Source organism: Colossoma macropomum, unplaced genomic scaffold (assembly GCF_904425465.1).
Source record: "Colossoma macropomum unplaced genomic scaffold, Colossoma_macropomum, whole genome shotgun sequence".
NCBI classification, from domain to species: Eukaryota; Metazoa; Chordata; class Actinopteri; order Characiformes; family Serrasalmidae; genus Colossoma; species Colossoma macropomum.
This window is the reverse complement of record NW_023494809.1, coordinates 16,251,189-16,272,182: the sequence shown is the minus strand read 5'-3', so window position 1 is coordinate 16,272,182 and position 20,994 is coordinate 16,251,189. Positions and strand designations below refer to the sequence as shown.

Below are 20,994 nucleotides of genomic sequence, written 5' to 3'. Positions count from 1 at the left end.
GAGCTGCTTTTGGAGATGCAGCTCCACACGAGAGGAAGTACACAAAAAGTAGGCCAAATGTCTCTTTATCAAGTACAAATAAGATCTCCTTTGCTTCTCACAGAACGAGGAAACACTGACACTGGGCTACTTTCCATTTTGCAAAAGTGAAAATAGCACTTGGAGCTTTGTTGAGTCCTTCAGCAGCTGAAACTTTAAGTTTTTCCACATATAACTCATATGTTTGTAGCCCAGTTTGAGCCCCATTTGAACTGCTTTTGGAGATGTTAATTCTTGTGATGTTTGTGAAAAAGTTCCAGCTGATCCATCATCTTGGTTGCCTCCATGCCAATCAAGTTAGCCAAATTAGCTTTAGTTAGTCAGAATCGAAGATCTCCTATCATGAGCAGAGCTGTTATCATGCTAACTAAGCTAATGTTAGTCAGCTCCTCTCAGTTAGCAGCACTGTTTAATATTTAGCAGTTGTTAGATAGCTGTTTCAGCATTTATTAAACAATGCATTTGTTGAATAAATGCTTTTACATCACTTACTACACGCCCCCCTGCCCTCTCGGCAATACTGTATACCATGGTAATTTCTTTATGCTAAGTTAGACATGAATGGGTTAATATTGACCCAGAAAGGTAGACCTTATGGATGTTGTGAAGTTAACAACCAATATGGTTTTAAAATTGATAAATCTAGGTGATTATCATAAACTTATATAAATGTTTTGACAATGTGTGGCAGGTGTTCCGGCCAATATATCAATATTTCGATGGGCACACCAAACAGAATTTTTGGGCCGTCTTTTAGTGCTTATCATCTGTCAGGAAGCGAGCTTGAAATGTGCAGGTTTTATTTCTCGGTTAAATGGTGTAAATTGTTAGTAATCGCAGAGATCACTGTGACTCATCAGCTTTTATGGTGACAGCAGTTCTTAAAAGAGGCTGATGGGCATGACAGGAGCTCTAGCAGCAGTTTGCAGTGGCATATTCTTTTTGCATCTGGTACTATACAGGACCAGTAGAGTACATAATGTACATTATAGTTAATATTGAACAAATAAATACAGTCATATGCAAATTTTTGGCCACCCCAGCTCAAATGGCGTTTTGTTGATTTCTGAGTGTAAATAAGTTAACACGTTTTCTACAGAGGACAGATGTAAAACGTGGCCGGTGAAAAACTTGTAGTCCATTTTATATTTTATATTTTTACCCCCCAATGTGTTAAACTAAGCTTATAAATATTTGTGTGCTAAAATTCTCACTGGCCACTTTATTGGAAACACCTACAATATAGGTGCATTTTAAGACTGTAGCCCATCTGTTACTGCACAATTTATCAGCCCCTCTCTGCACCATTCATCATTAGAAAGGGACCACTATAGGACCACCTCAGAGCAGGGGGGGCCTATTCTCAGCAAAGACAAAAATGTTCTCAACCCCTAATGTAAGTTAATGTAAAGAGATTTTATTACAAGTAATTTTTAATTCATCGCAAAATGCAAAGGACAGCTGTTGTGATAAAATGGTGTAGAAAAATAAAAATAGGTAGTTAAAAAGGAGTTTTTTTCTCCCTTTTTATGGTACAACTACAATATCTTATGCTATTTTGGGACTAATCCTGGCTTCAGATTATTAATTGCCTAAGAAGAGTCCAGTCATTGAGCAAAACCGACAACCCCATGCATGACTTATTGTTTCTGTTTTTTCTGCAGCTGGGTTTATTGACAGTTGTGTGGAGCAGATAAAGCAGATCTACTCACAGCTTCACTTGGAGTCACTAAAACCAGGCAAAGCCACACACAGGAAGAAGGTATGAAATGTTCTCAGTCAATAAATCAATCAACAGTTCTGTCAGTCAGTATTTATCACCAATCCAACTAGGGATGAGTCTGAATAATAAAACAGTAAATTCTAATTTGTGATGAATTGAAGACCCATGAGATGTCTGAACTCCACGCTCCACTAGAGGGCAGTGGCGAACCTGTATCATACCCTTTGGTCAGAGTTAAACCGTTTTGTCCAGTGAAGGACAGAACTGGACATGCGCTGCACACCAGATACAAAGTGCAGCTATAGCACATAGGAAGAGTCTCAGAAGAAAAAACAAACTTAAGCCAGTTGTATTCTCATGTAGATTTAATTGAAGAGAACTTTCAACATCATTAGGAAATTTATCAGGTTTGGTATCAACTAACTAACTCTTCACAAACTCACTGTTTTCAAGCTAGGAGGTACGAGGTGAAGTAAGTTAACGGCTAGGCTAGTAATGTTAGCTGAGCGTTTGTCTGTTTATCTTAAAGACTTTAGATTGGCCAGCTTTCTCTGTGTAAATATTACTCCATGCCTCCTACAGTTGATTTTTATTCTGGGTTTAATATAGTAATGTGACCATAATTTTTTGGGCATTGCGTGCTGTTCATTTGACCCTTCTGGCATGTGGTAGCCTGAGGGGTCCATTTTTTTTTTCAAATTTTTGAATAATGCCTTTTATAAGTTGACTTAAGTGTCCATCCCAAATGCCAACAAATATGTATTTTTCTGTATGTATGTTTCTAATTTGGCACAATTGGGGTGCCCTTTGCCAGTTTTGTTTACAAATTTGTATATAAAGTAGAAGTAAAGCACCAGAAAAGTGTCTTTCACAATCACCTGCATCTGCGTGTTTCAGATAAATACCTTAAAACATTAATACAACCTGTCAGCACTTAGAAAAAATGTTTTTGCCCCTCCCAGCCCACTATAACTACACTCGACCTCTACAAAAATACTATGCAAAAATTTTTAGGCACCAGTGAAAATTAGATTTAAAAGCTGTTTACTAAAACACTAACATTACAAAAAATACAAGTTAAATCGGTACAATATGTAGCGATGTTACGTATGGAAATGCATTTATTTAACCATTTCCAAACATCTCCTCAAGGAAAAGCAGTATTATTTGTAACTATCATCTAATGTCTACTTTATCTAACCAATATTTCATTAATTAAATCAGGTGATGCTGATGGAATTTAATAAATCCATGTGATGGCTGGAGGATTCCACAAATTCATTTTCCAAGCCAAACTTTGTTTTCGTAATACCTCACAAGATATCAACTACTTTTTTTCAAAATAATTAATTCTTGTTACTATTTACTGTATTTTTGTTTATTTGCATTTATTTGGCATCAAAATACTTCAAAAATCATATTATTTTGCATTAATATTTGAACCCGTTTGCATTACTGTTGAAAACATTTCATGCTTGAAACATTTTTCATGAGTTTATTATTGATTATAGTTCCTCAACACTCAGTCAACCCTATTACCTGAATACCTTTGCACCTCTGAAATATCTGGAATATTTTACAACAGCAATTTCCTGAAGATCATGGGAAGAAGAAAAGTTTTCTCCTTTTTTTCTTCTTTTCAGCAATGAACACTGACTTGATCACTTTGATAGTTGAACCCGTGTTACTTAGATTATAACAAAAATAACAGTAAAAGCACAGACATTCCTACTAAGAACACACTGAATGGGCTGAGAATCACAAGCAAGCTTTTTTTACACAGCCCGGTTTAATGTCCACAGCAAAAATGAGAGGTGAGGTACTGCTTCCTGCCTCTTATTTGAAATTTTATTATTTATATTTGGGTAGAGAGATTAAAATTTCAAGAACCGACAAGGCAGAAATCACGAACTGCACACAGTTAGCTAAAGGAAGAGAGAACTTCCTTACTTCACTGAAACTAAAGTGAAATAAGACTCAGAGCTTACTTAAAGTTAACCTGAAATCCAAATTGAGCTTTTTTACCTTGTTAGTTTAAAACAGTGGCTTGAGTAATCTATTCTCTCCACTTCAGTCACTTGAAAAGCATTGGAGTTTCTTCACAAGGTAAAGGCAGCAACTCTGACAGGTAGTTAAAGGGTAGATGCTAAGATTTACGCGGATGTTTTCGATTTGTCACTTCAGATGCTGTGATTTCACATGTGGGTTCTCATCAGTTACCACACTTTCACAAACTTTCGGGATAGTGCACACTGTGCACTTTCATAAAGTGCTCTCAAACAAAACATCCGTCTATCAAGAGAACATATGGCGTCTGTAACAAATCTATTTATCATATTATTATAGCCTACACACATAGTATGTAGTGTAGAGAGTAACAACATGACATAAAGAATATATATAAAAGTACATATACAAAATGTGAGTATAAAAAAAAAATCCAGGTTAATGTAACAATGAAGAACAGTAAACCATGTGGGGGAGCATAAGGGGGAGCGATTGAACATAAAAGTAAAAGTGAAAAGTAGAACACAAAGGGCGAATAATGGAACATAAAGTGAGAATATAAAAGGGAACATAGTGATGGAGCATGAAGGGGAAAGAATAGAACATAAAAAGGGAACAACATATGATAAGGGGGGGGCGTAAAGGGAAGCTGTAGCGAAAAAGCTGTATGTGGAAAAAATAAGGGGGAAGAAAAGAACATAAAGGTGGAATGTAAAAGAGAGGAAAGGAACAAAGAGGGGGGCATTAGTAGAGCAATAGAACACAAAGATGGGTTAATAGAACATATGAAAGGACTGAACATAATGGGAATAAATACAACATAATGGTCAATAGTAGAGCTTAAAAGGGGACCATTAGGCTAAAGAACAGAACATAGAGCTAAATGTAACTAAGGCAGAGCTTTGAGTTAACATATAAGTCAGCGATAGCTGTGTGTATAGATTAGTTTTGGGTTCTCATAATACTAAGCAGAAGCATATTAGATCATTTCCCAAAACTCGTGTGCACTTTCTAACCAAACAGTTTTATATCTCTTTTCTTTAAGCCGCTTGTAGCTTCCTCTTTTCGCATACTATTAGAGCTTTCATTACAGCTAATTTGTTTGATTTTGAAACATCTCCTTAAATGGCCTGTAATAGGACTATAAATAGTGCTTAAAAGAGTTGAAATGATAAACTGATTGAATAGCTTCTGTTACAAATACACTCCCTTAAGTTCAATTAAGAACCTTTCAGTGGATGGGTCTTTAAAGAACCATTTTTGTAAATGAATGTGAAGAACCCTTTGGGAACCTTTATTTTTAAAAGGAATGTTGTTATTAGATGTTCAAACCATGTGTTCATGGTCTTTGAAGGGTTTTCACAAATGTGCAGTGAATTTTGTTGATATCATATTGTATGTAGTACCCTGTTGTACAGTAGTAACAAAAAAACAAAACAAACAAAAGCAGTGTTTGTCAGAATATAGAAAGACATAACTATAAACTGTTTGTCCATACTCTGCAGTTCCAGGGTAATTAATATTAGCAATAAGGACACCAGTAGAACCAAGCAGTTGTTTTATTCCCATTGAGGGAAGTTTGTGCTTTTCCCCAAAAAGCAAATGAGTAAAGCTGAAATATTTTCAGGATGCCAAAGCTTTCATTAGTGGCATCCACTCGACGTATAGAGATTTTATCCACACAAGTACTCAAACTGCTCATTAAAGTACAGAGTCAATTATGACACAAACTGAAAGTGAACACATATTTAATATTAAGGTAGTTTGAACACAAGTTTCAAATAATACCTTACCAACAACCTTGTCTTTAGGAAGCTAGACTGCATATGATAATTAATAAAGCAGTAATATTTGTAAGATGCTCTATTTGTGCAGTTAAGACTAAATACCTCTAATGTAAGAGAATAATTTCTAAGCACTTCAGTGTAAAGAGAAAAATAAGCATTCTTGCAAGCTCTATTCAAAGTGCTACAATATTAAAATCCCAGGGAAAACAGTGTAAAATAGTAAAAAGGTTTGTATGATACTAAAATTGAGTGTTATATTTAGCCAGCAAAGTTAAATGAAAAAAAAAGTCTGAATTGTTCACTGTGGTGGTGATAGGAACCAGACATCTCTAAAAAGAATTTTGTTACATGAAATGGTGCCTGATGTAAGAGACATCGTATATGATAGTTTTGAGAAGATTTTGGTGTATTTTAAATTTCGTTGATGGTGACGGGACATTTATTTTTTCAGATTTTACCATCATCAACATGACATGTAAAACTCAGAAGACACGTGTAGGTTCATTAGTGGTTTTGGATAGAAAAGAAAATGGCTATGTTTGTGTTGTAGACATCACGATCTCTGGTTCCTCTCACCACCACTGTAAAGAAATCTTGAGTGTCTACAATAAACCTTTTCACATTAAACTACTCAGATTGACTCTGTTTATGGGTCAAGATGCAGAAAAATACTCTTTAAAAACAGATATGCTACGTTTAAACCTAAATAACTTTACATTCATTTGAGATATCAGCAAACTAAACTAGAGAAGTGGAGCTTTCTGTCACATATGCTACTGTGTGTCATATTTTCCTGTGAAATCACAGGACAGATCTATACTACATCTGCCAAGTCATCTGTACTACCTGTCCAATATATAAGATCATTTATTGGTCGTTCAGTGGGTTTAGTGGGTTTCAGTGCAACTTCAGACTTTTAAAAAATACAGTTTTCTTTAAGATGGAAGATGTGGCTCTGTACATCTAGATACAATGCATATCACCAGTGAGAGCATAAACTGAAATACTGAAAACTGACAGAGCTGAGATATATGGCCACAGGTCTGTAAATATACACAGTAAAGACATCAAGTTATAACCTAGTTCTTTTTTTTTTTTTGGCCTTTGCATAAAGTTTGCATTTTGAACATTTAATATTTGCTACAGCGTTACTGGTGTTACTGAAAAGCTGAGTTTCTACTGAATCAGATGATATAACACTTGTAGATAGTGTATTGTGTTACAACTACATTGTTAAAAATAATATCTTTCAAGGCAGCCACTTCTAGACTTAGTCCTTAAAGGGCTAATGAAGGTAAGTTTTTTTTTTTCATTTTACTGCTGAATATGCATCATTGGAACGAATGGACAACAGACAAATGAGCTATCTTGAAATCTTGGTTATGCTTGCTAGGTTAGCTTTTGCTTGGTGGTTAGCTTTCTCACACTAGGTTTCTCTGACTTAAACAAAGACCATAGTGGAGCACAGTTTTGTCAAAGTAAAACTGTGTGGGCAGTACAAACCACATCAGCCTTGTGATCGGTGAGGGTTCTGCAAACGTAAGCTTTACCCAAGTCATTTAATGGACACTGGACAGGTACTCATAGAGCATACATCAGACATGTATATCCACAAGATCAAGGTTAATCTAATTAGAAAGAAAGCATGGAGTTCATGGGGCTTGAAAACTCTTTTTGCTATCAACAACTGAGAATCACAACAGTCAGTAAAGCTCTGTTTAACTAAAACTACTGGAGTCTGTTTAATTTTTGACCATATAAAATTATATCTGCTGATGATATTGTTTATTAAAAGGTTGAATCTCCTTATAATCAGTGTTGGTTGTGTTTCAGTGGGTCAGGGCCTACTTTTTATGTATGTAAACTACAAAATCAATACTAAGTATGTAAGAAATGGAGTTTCTGATCTTAAAAATCTAGTGGTGTAATTTAAGTTTCTGGGCTTTATCATCTGCCACTAATCTTGTTATTGATTTGTTTGTTTTTTGTTTGTAAACAGGAGGAGAACAGCTTGAAGGAACTCAGGATGGTCCTTGAGATTCTGAGAAATTGCCTGTACCAGAATAACGAATGCAAAGTATGTAACTAATCTTCACTCAGGGCCTCTGTCTGCTTTAGGCTACTGAGGCCCCTGAAGTCTCCTGTATCTTTTTGATACCTGATAAGTTGGGTATAAGATGATATTGATCAGTTTTGGAAGTACAAATTCCAGTAAGTTTTTTAGGAGAGTGTTGTGCTATTTTATAATGTGAAAAGAGGTTTCAGATTGAAAGACATGAATTGGACCTGGTCTCATTTTGCAGTGGAGCTGAATGCTGTTAATCTGATGTAGTAGTATTGTAATCTCATCTTTTCTCTCTGGCTATTTGGTTCAGTTGAAGGAAGTTAGAGTCCATGTGTACCAGTCTAGTACATATTTATAAAGCCAGTTGTGAATATCTGTGCTTCAAAGTGTATACTATGTCTAAGTAACCTACCCTTAGAAGCTAGAATTATGGTTAGAGAGCAATGTAAACTATTTTCACAGGTTTTGATTTAGTTTTGAGAAAAATGTCCTTAAAGATGAAGTGTTTCAAAATGACAAGTACTTTTAATAGATGAAAATAATACTGTTTTAACTGACATGTAATGTGTGAATTGTCTTACTGTAGCAGAACAAACAATTTAACCCAACAGTTTCAGTGTACAGTGCAAGCCACTAATGCTAGTTAACCAGCTTATATCAGAAAATTAGCTATATCACACCAGCCATGCATGACACACAGTAACAGGTGCATGAAGTTCAAAATTATGCTTTGTTTCTATTTTTGATGCAGTTTCTAGGCAGAACGAATAAAGAAATGCAGTGTTATGCCATAATGTACAATGTAGGTTTAATAAACATATCAACATATATAGTTTAAACTCTTTGACAAGAATAGAATTCTCTTGTGTAGGTGAGTGTTGTGAACCCACATGCATCTCCCCGTTTGTGTAGCTATATTTAGTTTTTTTAATTGTTGTTCTCTTTATGTCCTCTATGTAAAGTTTATTTAAGCAGTAAACTGGCAATAGGAACATTTATATTACATAAAATTGCATTGCAAACACAAACTGTCTTTTTGCCTTGAAACAGATTTGTATCACATTCCAGTGTGAAATACCGAGCGTCTCAAAGTGGTTTTGGATTGCTACACATGGCGCGTCACATCCGGTGTGAAACGTGCTTCTCGTGAAGTTATAAATTTACACCTGCATTGCATAGCCTGTCTGGCACTTATCCTTGGACAACTGTAAGCCAGACAGCTAACAGGCTGACAGATTCCTCCAGTAATAATCAGAGGCAGTCTTAAAGTTCAGTGTTGGCTGAAGGAGTCGCTGCAACGTACAAAGTAAAGAATGTTACCCGAATGGTTGTAGGTTGTGTTAAAACCAATGTGGGAAGGTACAACTAGCAAAATAGGTCATGCTATCATTGAATATAACTGCTATAACATTGAAAACCACATTGAGTTGCTAATGGAAAATGAGTTCTGCTATCTTTCTGCTGTAGACCCCACATATTTCTGATTAGATTTTAGAAATTTAAAAAAATATATATTGATAGGCATTTTCATTATATAATGTTTTCTTTTTGTGTATTATATCATTAATTGCATCATCGATAATTTGAAATTAGAAATGTTTTAAATCATCATGATTCATGATTTTTTTTCTCAATTTCATTATCATTGGTGAAATAAAAAAAAAAAACGTAGTCCTCACGTAATTTCATAAGTAATTTCACTGAAAAGTTTAACACTGTTAGAGCGTCTGATGGGTTTTGCCACTCAATGTAGAGAACCTGCAACTTGGATTGGAAAGTTTTATTAACATGCAAAACTCCACAACCACTTGACACAGGGACAAATAATTCTCAAAATACAACAACAAAAAGCTCATTGTCAGAAATGACTGCTTACAAAAATTTGGACTAAAAAACTAGTGTAGGAAAATGTGTACACACAGCAGAGCAGATAGCCAGTCATAGTGACAGAATTCCGATAATTAAAATACAGTAAGTATTAGATGGTGCGTGTATCTCCATGGGTGGAATCTCAGAGGCTTACACTAATAATCACCTAGTAGTTTATTGTATAGGTAGGCAAACCATTAAAAAAAAATAAATAAATAATAAAAAAAAAGGTTTCCTGGACGCAAATTTAGATTAACAGAGTTAACAGTGTAAATAACTCCTGTGTTCTTTCTCAGGATGTAGCTACGGATATGAGGCTGGCCACTGCTCTGCTGGCTCTGTGGCCGTGGCTCCTTCTGCACGACCCAATAATGATCGCTGCCCTGGAATTGCTGTGTGTCTACACAGCCAACTGCAGCACAGGTGAGAAACAGAGACGGGGGCGAAGGGACAGACAGAGAAGCTGAAATAGCAAAGAGGGGGTGTCAAAAACAAAACTGAAACAAGCAGCCTAAACCCATTTTCCTGTAAAAGTACTTACTGCAGTGAAATACACAGTTTAAAGTGAAAGTGCCTTTCCAAGAAAACAGCGTGAGTAGAAGTACAGAAGTAGCAGCTCAAAAAACTACTTAAGTATTAAGGATGTAATGATCTCAATAAGTATGAAAAAAACAATTTGAAACATATCGAAATTTAAAACTGTTGTGTATCATCTTACGTGGAAACCGCTGTTAACAAGGCATCAGAACAAGGGGTGTAGGAGGGGACAGAGCTTACCCACACCTTTGTTCTAAAGAGCTTATAAATTGAAGGGTTTGTGATTTTTTTTTGATTTTTTTTTGTGTTTATTTTGTTAGAGGGCGGCACAGCAGGCGCTAACAGACTTCTGTTGCAGAGCTTTCATTTAACTGAGCCAAAATAACCTGTGTAGAACATTAGAATCATTTTTTAACATTTTAGCATTCAAAGTATCAAAACTTTGGATCTTCTGGTCTTTCTTTGGGGTGTCTGGTGTGTGTAGTTTGGGCGATACTTTTGTAATATTTTGCAAAATTATAAACGGAAAATTATATCAGCGGATGTTATTGAAACTAATAGCCCCTTAAGGGCGGAGTCGGAGCAGAGCAGTGCTGTGCTAGCATGGGAACTATGTGGTGGGAGTACTGATGAAGATTGAAAGTGTAAGGCTGGCTTTACACTGTGAAACTTTCATGCAGTTTTAGAGCTGCTGATTTGCCTTGCAGTTTCGCTATGTAAAGCCAGGGTAATCGTGATAATGTAGGAGGTGACTGAACCATCTGTAACAGAGCTGAGTCACAGCTCCGTACTGTAAGAGCTGTTGTGGTCCTGATGACGTCCTCCACACAGAAGAGTGACGCCAGCTTACAGGCTACAATAGGTGTTTGTTCTGTAGGATTACTATGTAGCTGGGTGGGACTAAGCGGTGGGTTTATATAGTGAAACTTTCCACTAGAGCTGGAGAATTTATTTCCACACACATCTAACATAAACACAATATTCAGTCAAGAACTGCTGGCAGTGTGGGACAATTCAGTATTAATATATGAAATAAATTAAAATTAATTATTAAGAACATCTTTCAATTCAAATGAAAAGGGAATCACACCATTTTTTTAAATACCAGAAAAAAAAGTGGTCATTCAGAGTGGTTTGATGTGAAATGATTCATTGTAGAGACACTTAGCGACTTTTTACAGTGGTGGTGGTGTCTACAACACAGGTATAGACAATGACTGTGTTGGAAAAATCTACCACACACTGCTCGCTTACTGATTGTGCACAAAAGTAGTAAGTAGTATGCCATATGTGGCCAACATGAATTTCTCCATTACGCCAAAGATACCCAGAAGACATCCTGATTAGATAATCCAATGCACATGAAAAGAGATATCTTTGTTATATACTTTATCCCAAAATGCAACGCAGTCATTTCACAGGGACGTAACTGTTGATGTAACCACCTGATTTGCTCTGAATTAGAGCTGAACGATTTGGGAAAAATTGTATAAATGTGATTTTCTCACAATTATTTTCTATAAATTCAAGTTCAGGTCTGTTTTTCTTTTTTTTCTCCCCAATTTTACTGGCTTTAGACTTGAACCTTGAATGTAGTGTGCCAGACTGCCAGTAAGTTGTGGTTATGATGTCACAACACACGGAGGTTTGGTTGCCACTGATTGGTCTCACTAATCTCACTAAACTCAGTCTACAGGCAGTTCATAAGCTCTGTGTTATTAGGTTAGATTTCCCCACTTAAAACTTAAGACAGTGTTGTTGATAATGTAGGCTATAATTATAAAAAAAATTGCAGCTCTTGTCATTTGAAAATTGTACTCTCTTAAATTGCGATTTTTGATATAGAAAAGATTCATCTTTCTGCCCTACTCCAAAAAATTGAATAGTCCCATATTCAGTCCTTTATGAACACATACATGAAATGACAGAAAATAATTTGTCCTGCTGCTGCACTCAGTTGCCCACTCATGTTCTGTGCTAGGTTGGGTTTGCTTACTTTGTCTATTAAAAAAAGTTAACTTACTGCATATGTAACATGGGTAAAACAGCCAAACAGTCTTCACAGCATTGGCTTATGTTGTTATTCAGTCAGAATGGCTCATGTTAGCAACTACGAATGTAAAGAAAATGAAATGCCGGACCTTTTAGCAAACAAGTGCCTCTTAAATGCACACAGGTTTACTACACAGGCCAATCCAAAGCTGACATTTTTTACATTTATTTATGGCTTGGGCGATAGAAAGCCTTTTGTTTTTTGGTAGAAAACAACTCTGCTGTAGAATCTTTCGAAACTCAGCAGACTCATTTTTGACCCAATTATATTTGCTGTTTTATAGGTATATGGGACAGTTCAGTGTTTTTGAAAATTATAAATGTTTGTTAAGAACATCTTGCAGTACAATTGAAAAGGCAATTCTATCCATTTCCTTTTCATTTTCACAAAAGTCGGTGGCTGAGATGTAAACAAAGTAATTCACAGTACTGCACACACTTGTGTGTTGTGTGTTTGTGTGTTGTTAAAGACCTGAAAAGCAGTTACCAGTGGTTGCTAAGCAGTGATTGGAGGGCTCAGAAAAGTAGGGCAGGCTTGAGAGGGGTCTGATTGGCTCAGTACCTCATGTTGGCAAGTCTAATCACCCTGCCCCGTGGTGCAACACATTGCTTTTGTATTATACTGGGCACTGTACTGTGTACTGCTATGAAGAGCAGCTATAGTATACAGTACTGGTGCAGTATGCAGTATACTGTACACAATATGCTATTTTGAACACATCTATTTTATTTACTATCCAAAACAACCATTGGAGGACTTTTTTTTTTCCTTTTGTGGCTTAGCTTCAGAGCTTCAGTGCTTCTACCCCGGCCAGACTTACTCAAACAAGTGTGTGCTGTTATACAGAATGTAGAGTCTAGCAGCGCTTATATTTACTTGTAAGAGTGTGAATAGATACTCAACCAATGTTTGTCCTGCAAGAATAAATGGCAACAACATTAGTATTGGTTACCTAGCAAAAATGAACATTTTTTTACTTTTATTTTGGCTTGGGTGAGAGAAAGCCTTTTGTTTTTTGGTAGAAATCAATACCCTCCACCCTCCACCACTGCCCTCAAAAGCTTTATAGCACCAAGATAGAACTTCCTGTTGTTAATATGTTTGAACCATTTTTTTTTTTATTCTGCTTGTGCTGGCACAATATGATGAAGTCAAACAACTGTGGAAAATGATTGCGGTCAACATAAATAATTGCGATCAAGCAATAATGTAACAGTTGTCCCAGGCTTACCCTTCGCTTTTGTTTTAAGGGGGTTGAATGGTGGGATATTTCTGCCTTTTGGCCTTCTCAATTATTTCTGTCATAAATAAAAACAGTAATGTGGTTTCTATTTACAGACTTATTTGACTTCACCCAAGAAAAGCGTGCATGCTTTTATTGCACAGGCCGTGTTGACCGCGTATGTATGAGCTAATGGAACGCTGTGCAGTAAAACAGGATGCGGCTTCACACCTGCGCTGCTGCTGTTCACTAGAACAGTAGAGTACTGCTTTTTCTTTATTCCTCTTTCTTTTTTGTTCAGTAGTGTGTGGGTAGACTGTTCAGAGTGATTTTTATCTCGTGCAGTATTGCGCTGCCAGTAACGGCACTTATTCAAGACAGTAAACAGCAGCAGGAAATGTTAAAAGTTTAGGAAAAATGTGTTAAATTGTTTTACTTGGCTCTCAGACTGAACAGCATCATCTCTGCCACAAACAACTGTATTTATCCTTTCAAATGATTTGCTAATGATGTTATATTTAGAAGAAACAATGCGTGCCCCGTCTTTTTTCCACTACCAGACATAATGTTGATCATTATTGTCATTCATCTTTCCACTAAGCAGTTATATTTGAGGAAAAAACCTCAGCTGGTTTACTTATCTATTCTCTGTGTGGAAAAACATTGAGCAGTTGGGGATACTCTTTTCCCAAGCCGTTCTTTGGAGATCTAATAGATAGGTTAAAGTTGCTGACATGCCCAAATAAGGAACTCCAGGTCATTTTTCTTGCCAGTATCGCACCCTGTAGTAAACAAAAATGTCTCAAAGCGGACACATTTTGCCTGCTTACTTTTTCAATCAGGATCACTGAAGTACTCTGAATTACAAGGTCAGTAAGTAGTTGAAATGCTAATACGACTACGTACCTGCTAACACTCCTGTGCTTCACCAAATACCCCATGCAAACCAGCAAAAATTTGTCTAGTGTGGTAGTCCCAGGAAACCTGTTTTATTTCTAATCAGGTTAATCTTGGTGTTCTGACCACACAATATTTGTTTAAATAGTGTGTCCAATGAAATACTTTATGTCCAAAAAATGGCTTTGTATTTCACCAATTTTTCCCTTCTCTCTGGACTGTCCTACTAATGGCTAAGGTTTTAACAAAACTGTCTTCGAGAGAAATAATGAGTACTGAGATAAAGCTTACCACCAAGCAGAAGCTAACCTAGACAGCATAAATCTAACTTATCTGTCTGTCTGCTTGTCTGCCATTCATTCATCCGTTTGTTCATTTAGCCTATCACTCCAGTGTTCTGTGAATGCAGATCCAGCAGTTTGGTGAATAAGAGCCTTCTTTAAGACATCTCCATTTAAAAGCTGGATGATGTTTTTAGAGAGTGGGATCTACAGCAGCACCTGTATACATAGAGTCTGTTTATTCATTTCTCTCTGCTTCACTCATGCTGTTATGTTTATTTCTGTTTTAGGGGTGTAGCAGGTTGGGGCTGTTGACCTGTGGGCTATCAATCAAGCATGCTCATTAGAATATTGGGACCACACCCGGACAGTTTTTTATATTTATATTTAGCTATATTTAGCTCTGTTTATTTAGCAATAAGATTAGCTGTTTTTAAAGCTCCACCACAAATCTCTTTTTTTGTTGTTAAAATTGAAAGAATTAGAATTACTGAGTCAGACAGAGTTAGTTGTAGTCAAGCCTAGTTAATCTAACAGGTTAGTCCAGCTCTTGATGTCAATGGCAGAGCTCACTGGCGTGTATCTACCTAGATACCATGGTGAAAACAATCCTGATTGGATCATTTTCTCATGGGTGGATTAAGATTTTTGTCCTTTGGTTTCTAATCAAATATAACCAAAACTATGAAATCAGAGAATTACTACAATACTTGCAGAGTAACACAAGTATAATCTGTAAAATTTAATAATAATAAAATTTAGCTAAATATTACAGACATGTTTTTCTTAGTTCTCAGCAAACAGGCTTTAGGCCTTCTCTGAATGATAACAATGAAAAGTGTTTGGTGTTGCACAGCATCATCCCTGCCACTCAATAGTCTTTCATTCTTTGCAGTTATTTGATCATCTGTCACAATTGTCATCATTATTTTCAAGTTATATACAAGTTTTTCTTCCTCCTAAGCAACTACTCAAAAGTTTTGTCAGCGCTTATTTACCCACAGTGGTATAATCAGGCTTTTATAAGATTCTGAGCTGCCTTGTTAAATCAGAGCCACATGTACGTCATACAGAGAAAAGCGTCTGTCATGAAAGATCTCAGCTGTATTTATAGAATGCATGGGGGTGGAGGAGGTGTAATTTTGCTTTTTTTCAGCAGTTATGATGCCATCTGATTTATCATTGAGTTTCCAAACTTGACGCACATACATGCCTGCTAAAATTATAGTTTTAAATCGTTATGTAAGGACTTTTCTACTGTATGTAAAAGTCTAGAGTTTCTAGCTTTGTCTTTCAATTCTGAGCAGTTGAATACAAGTTGAATACAAGTACTAAGTTTAAGCTGGATTGTGTTAACTTACCAATGAAATCTCAGAAATGTATATATAGGTGCACTTTGTGGTTTTATAGTTGCAGCCTCTGCCCTTCTCTACCCTATTCATCAATGGAAAGGGACCTCCACTGGACCACCACAGTACAGGTATTATTTGGGGTAGTGGATCATTCTCAGCTCTGCAGTGACACTGATGTGATGGTAGCATGTTATGAGAGTGGGTGCTGGAGTTTTTAAACACCTCAGTGTCACTGCTGGACTGACCAACCAAAAATATCTAGGCAACAGCATCCTGTGGACAGCATCCTCTGGGCACTGATGGAGGATTAGAGGATGACCAACACAAACTGTGCAGCAACTGACCTCTCCGACTTTACAAGTACAAAGTGTACCCATAAGGTAGATGTGTCTAATAGAGTGGACAGTAAGCCCTGCTGTGTCTGATGCACTTGTACCATACGCACCAACACGCTTCCACTGTTTTGCTGTCACTGCAGTGCTGAGAACGATCCACCACCCAAATAATACTTGCTCTGTGGGGGTCCTGTGGAGGTCCTGACCACTGAAGAACAGTGCAAAATGGGGGGGTAACATATGATGCAGAGAAACAGATGGACTACAGTCTGTAATTGTAGAATTGCAAAGAACACCTACGTGGTAGGTGGAGCTGATAAAATAGACAAAGATCATAGATACAGTCATGTGAAAAAATAGGTGCACCCTGTGAAAAGTTTTGCCTTTTTCAGCATGTTTTGACATACAGATATCCGGTCTTCATTTAAAAATTCATTTAAAAAAAAAAAGTTGAAGCTGAAGAAGTGGATCTTCCAACAGGATAAAGATCCCAAACATACAAGTAAATCCACCAAGAAATGGCCTAAATAGAAGAAATTGAGGGTTGTGAAATGGCCTAGTCAAACCTCAGATCTGAATCCCATTGACATGATGCTCGGGGATTTGAAACAGGCTTTACACGCAAGAAGCCCCAAACATTGCACAGTTTAAATAATTCAGTGTGAAGAGAGTTGGCAAAAAATTCTCCAGGTCAGTGCCAGAAACTGGTAGACAGTTATAGGAAACGCCTACGTGAAGTTGTTTCTGTCAAAAGGGGCAGTACCAGTTAATGATGCCAGAAGTTTACTTTCTTTTTCAATAGAAATAAAAAATAAATGATTGCAAAGTCAGATCTGCTTTATTTTTGTTCTGTTACATAACATTTATCTATACATACTGTTTAGCTGATGATCAAGTACTGACATGCCCACATATGTCAAAAAAGGAAATATGTCATGAGCTGTACTTACTTTTCTCCTGACTGTACAAGGAGGTGTATTTAATGTGAGATAATAACTCAACCCTATGAATCTGAAAGTTTCCTGAAAAGACTGTAAACTGTAGTGAAGGTAAAGAGCGGACACACTAAATACTGAAAAAATGTCTCGTTCTCTTTCTTTCTCAGCATGCAGGGCTGTATGTGGTAGCAGCTCTAGTTCAAGTCACTCTGCTGTACCCAGAGTTCCATTGACCAACTCCCTGATGCACGGGGTGATGAAGCTGGCAGCTCAGGTTGTCCCCGACAACAGCAGCATCCACAGCCTGGCCTTCTCTCTGCTGGCCAATCTCACCGTCTCCAGAGACTGCAGAGGTCTGCTGCAGAAGGTACTATACAGATAAGGCTGAAATTAGCTTTAGACCCTGTTAACCAAAATCACATTTGCATAGTTTTCCTCTCAAACACCCCTGGTTAGATTTAGTTTTGTCACTTTTCTAAGTAAAAATAAGTTACTGTCCTCTACAAAGAGCAAATCTAAATGTGGCATTTTTCTGCAGATTGTGTTGCACAGTTTCTACTTATCTAACTTTATTTTCACTTAGAAAATCATGTAATTTGACCAGGGTGTTCAAACTTTGGCATACGAGTGAAGGGAACAGTGAGTCATACTATATTAGAAACCACATAATCAAGTCCATTAGACACTACTGAACAACTCCACTTGGTTTGAGACGAGTGTGAGATGATTTAGGCATGCAGTTAGCACCAAGCTAATTAGGGTAGGGTCAATTACTTGTTAGCTACATTAGCCTCCAGTGCAAAACTAAAGATGCAAACTTTAGACACCAAACACATCTTAGCTGGTTTGGGTGTTTTTCCATCCTCCATCCCTCCAGAAACTTGGCGTAGCCCCCAAATGCTCTACAGTGGCTGCTGTTGGTGGATCGCCAGATCTTTACTTGCTTTGGTTAAAAGGGTGGATTAAGGGATGTTACATTTTGATGCAAATCAGATTGCTGCTGCTGGATCTTCCAAAGCACACAAACTCTTTAATGCTCTGCATTGCCAGAACAGGTTAGTGTTTACTTTTGAGTCTAAACTATCTAAAATATCAGCATACACAGACATTTTAGCCACCTAAAAATGCTGAAACATTTGACTGAGAAAGTTTTGCTGTTTCCCTTTGTTTAAAGGGCCCATATCATGGAAAACCTAATTTTCTTTTAAATAAAACAGTTTAATGTAGTATTTAAACATGTCATTCATTTCCCAGTCCATACATTTACACTGAAGTTATAAGGAGTGTTTCAGCTCGGGCTGCTTTTTGAATGAGGCACAATACAGGACAGCCCATCACAACAGAGCTCGTTTACATATATAAGTCTTAAATGCACAGTAACAAAAACATTTGATTTAATTCTAATGGATGAAGGGAGGTTGGAAAATGGTAAAAATGAATGATGACTCTTTTTGTTGTATAAACCCACAAAAGTGTTAAACGGTCATCAGGGGAAAAATAAAATGCAAGAAAAAGTTAAGATATGTGGTTAAAATGGTAGAAATAGTGGTTAAAATATATGCTGTTTCCAGGCAAACAACCCTGTAATTTAATAAGAAGTGTTTTTTCTGCTATTTTGTATTGTTTCACTTAATTTTCATTTCAGTGCATAAATAGAAGAAAAAAGGTAACACTTAACCTAAACCCTACTACATAACATTGACATAACCATGCCATAAACATGCTGTAGTTTGGACATGTGTGGTTATAACAGATTGATGTCAAGTAATATAACAGTGTCATGTTACCAATACCAGTAATTGTCATGACAGATGTCATAATGTTTCATGACGGCTAACAGCAAGAATTATCAGTTATGGCATCTGTCATGTCAGTTATCAGTAATAACAATGATGTTATATTACTGAACAAAATCAAAACCATGACATGTTAATGGCTATGTCAGTGTTATGTAGCAGGGTTCAAGTAAACTTAGCAAAAAACACAAAAGTGTAAAAAAAAGAAAACTTTTACTTGTGCTTCGGTTTCGGTTTTTGGCCGTACGTATCCTGAATTCTGGTTTTGGTTTCAGCCAAGAGTTTTCATTTCGGTGCATCACTAAAAAACAGCATATCGAGTATCGGTACCCGACACCAGTACATCCTCATTCACTGTGCGTCGCTGTCGGAACAAACATTATGACTAAAAATGCGCTTTCACATAACAGGCCTGCAGTTGTACTAGTACAGTTTAAATAAAGTTTAATTCAAAGTGAATAGACAATTTTGAAGTGTCTGACCTGGGCTTCATTGATCAAAGAACAAGATCTTAATAAAAAAAACAATTTGTGTTCTTAATAATAAAGTGTTACCTAACATTTTATGGTAACACTCCATAATAACAGGCCCCCCATAATAACTCAATTGTTATCTAGAAGTTTGTAAATGATAGTTAATTATTAAAGATTTGTTACTTGTACATTAAAAAGCTAGTATTTAAACTATTAACCATTTACTTAGTGACATACTAAGCGCTGTACGTTTTTCATAAAGATTTAAGTGTAATAAGCAATATGATATGTCTTTAAGTCACAGTAATAGGAGGCCAATTAATGTTTATTAATGCTTAAAAAGTATGTATTAACTGCTTAATGATGATTAAGCATTAAGGAAAGGTTTGTACATCACAAAGTAGCAAAATAAATAAATGCTTAAATAATCATTTGTATACTTAAATCATTTTAAACAGGATGATGCATTCATAATTAGTATGGTGTGTTTTTATACAAATATTAAATGCTTAATATTTAAAGCTATGTAATTTATGAGATTATCAAATAGATAATATTAACAAACTATATAGGATTAGATTTCTACAGTTAAAAAAATACTTCTTAAATAAGTAGTTCATAATTCAGTGGTGCCATCTATTAATGCATAAGCAACATTACACAATTATAGTATGCAATATTACACAATTATAAACAGTTAACAAACTATTAGAAAATAATTAGGTTGCTGTGTATTATTATAAAGACTCCAGTAGTTTGTTAAACAGTGTTTTACAGACTGATATAACTGCCCTTTCTCAGCTGTTAAACTTCTGAAACACTGCAGAAACTCATAGGCTGTGTTGGAAATAGCCTACTACACACTGCCTGCATACCGATTTGGCCCAAAAGTAGCATGCATATGTGACCCAAATGATTTCCCCAGTACATCAAAGATATCCAGATTACATAGTACTCCGGCCAAATATTCCAGTATGTAGGCAGAGCTATCTTCATAATGTACTGCATCCCAAAATGCAACACGGCATTTGAGGAGGATGTAACCACTGACTTAATCGCCTGGTTTGCTCCAAACAGTTCAGTAGCCCTGGTTTCAGTCTTTTATGGATACATGAATGAAAGGAAAGAAAATAATTTGTCCTTCTACTGCTTTCTCAGCTGGTCTTGAGGCAAGTTTGCTTACTTTGTTTATTTAATAAAGTTAACTTACTGCATGAATAACGTGGTTAAAACAGTAACTTGGTCTCAACCAAACAATCCACTCAGCATCAGCTTTTCAGGCTCATTTGTGAAGTCGCACGGCTTATTATTCAATCAAACTAGCTCATATTATCACCTATGAATGTAATGAAAATGAAATAACTCGCAAACAGGTATTTTTGGAAACCTCACAGGTTTACCACACAGACGAATCCAAAGCTGACATTTTTTAAAGTTTACTTGTGGCTTTGAAGATGAGTACAAAACAAAACTCTCCACTCTGTCATGGTATCTTTCCAAACTCTGCAGGCACATCTCTTGAACGATATACATTCACACGTGTTGCTAAAGAGCCAGCTTGAAAAACAGCTGGAAAGAGGCAAACAGTGGTTGCTAAGCAGTGATTGGAGGGCTGAGGAA

The 20,994-nt window shown here is 36.5% G+C and overlaps 1 protein-coding gene across 1 annotated transcript in view; it reads left to right on the top strand.

The window, feature by feature from the left end:
• The window catches only part of rttn (rotatin), a 96,323-nt gene that overhangs the window by 71,275 nt on the left and 4,054 nt on the right, over positions 1-20,994 (top strand). The window contains 4 exon segments of the mRNA XM_036558371.1: positions 1,704-1,801; positions 7,556-7,633; positions 9,787-9,913; positions 17,273-17,472. Of these exon segments, the coding sequence (XP_036414264.1) occupies positions 1,704-1,801; positions 7,556-7,633; positions 9,787-9,913; positions 17,273-17,472 (503 nt within the window).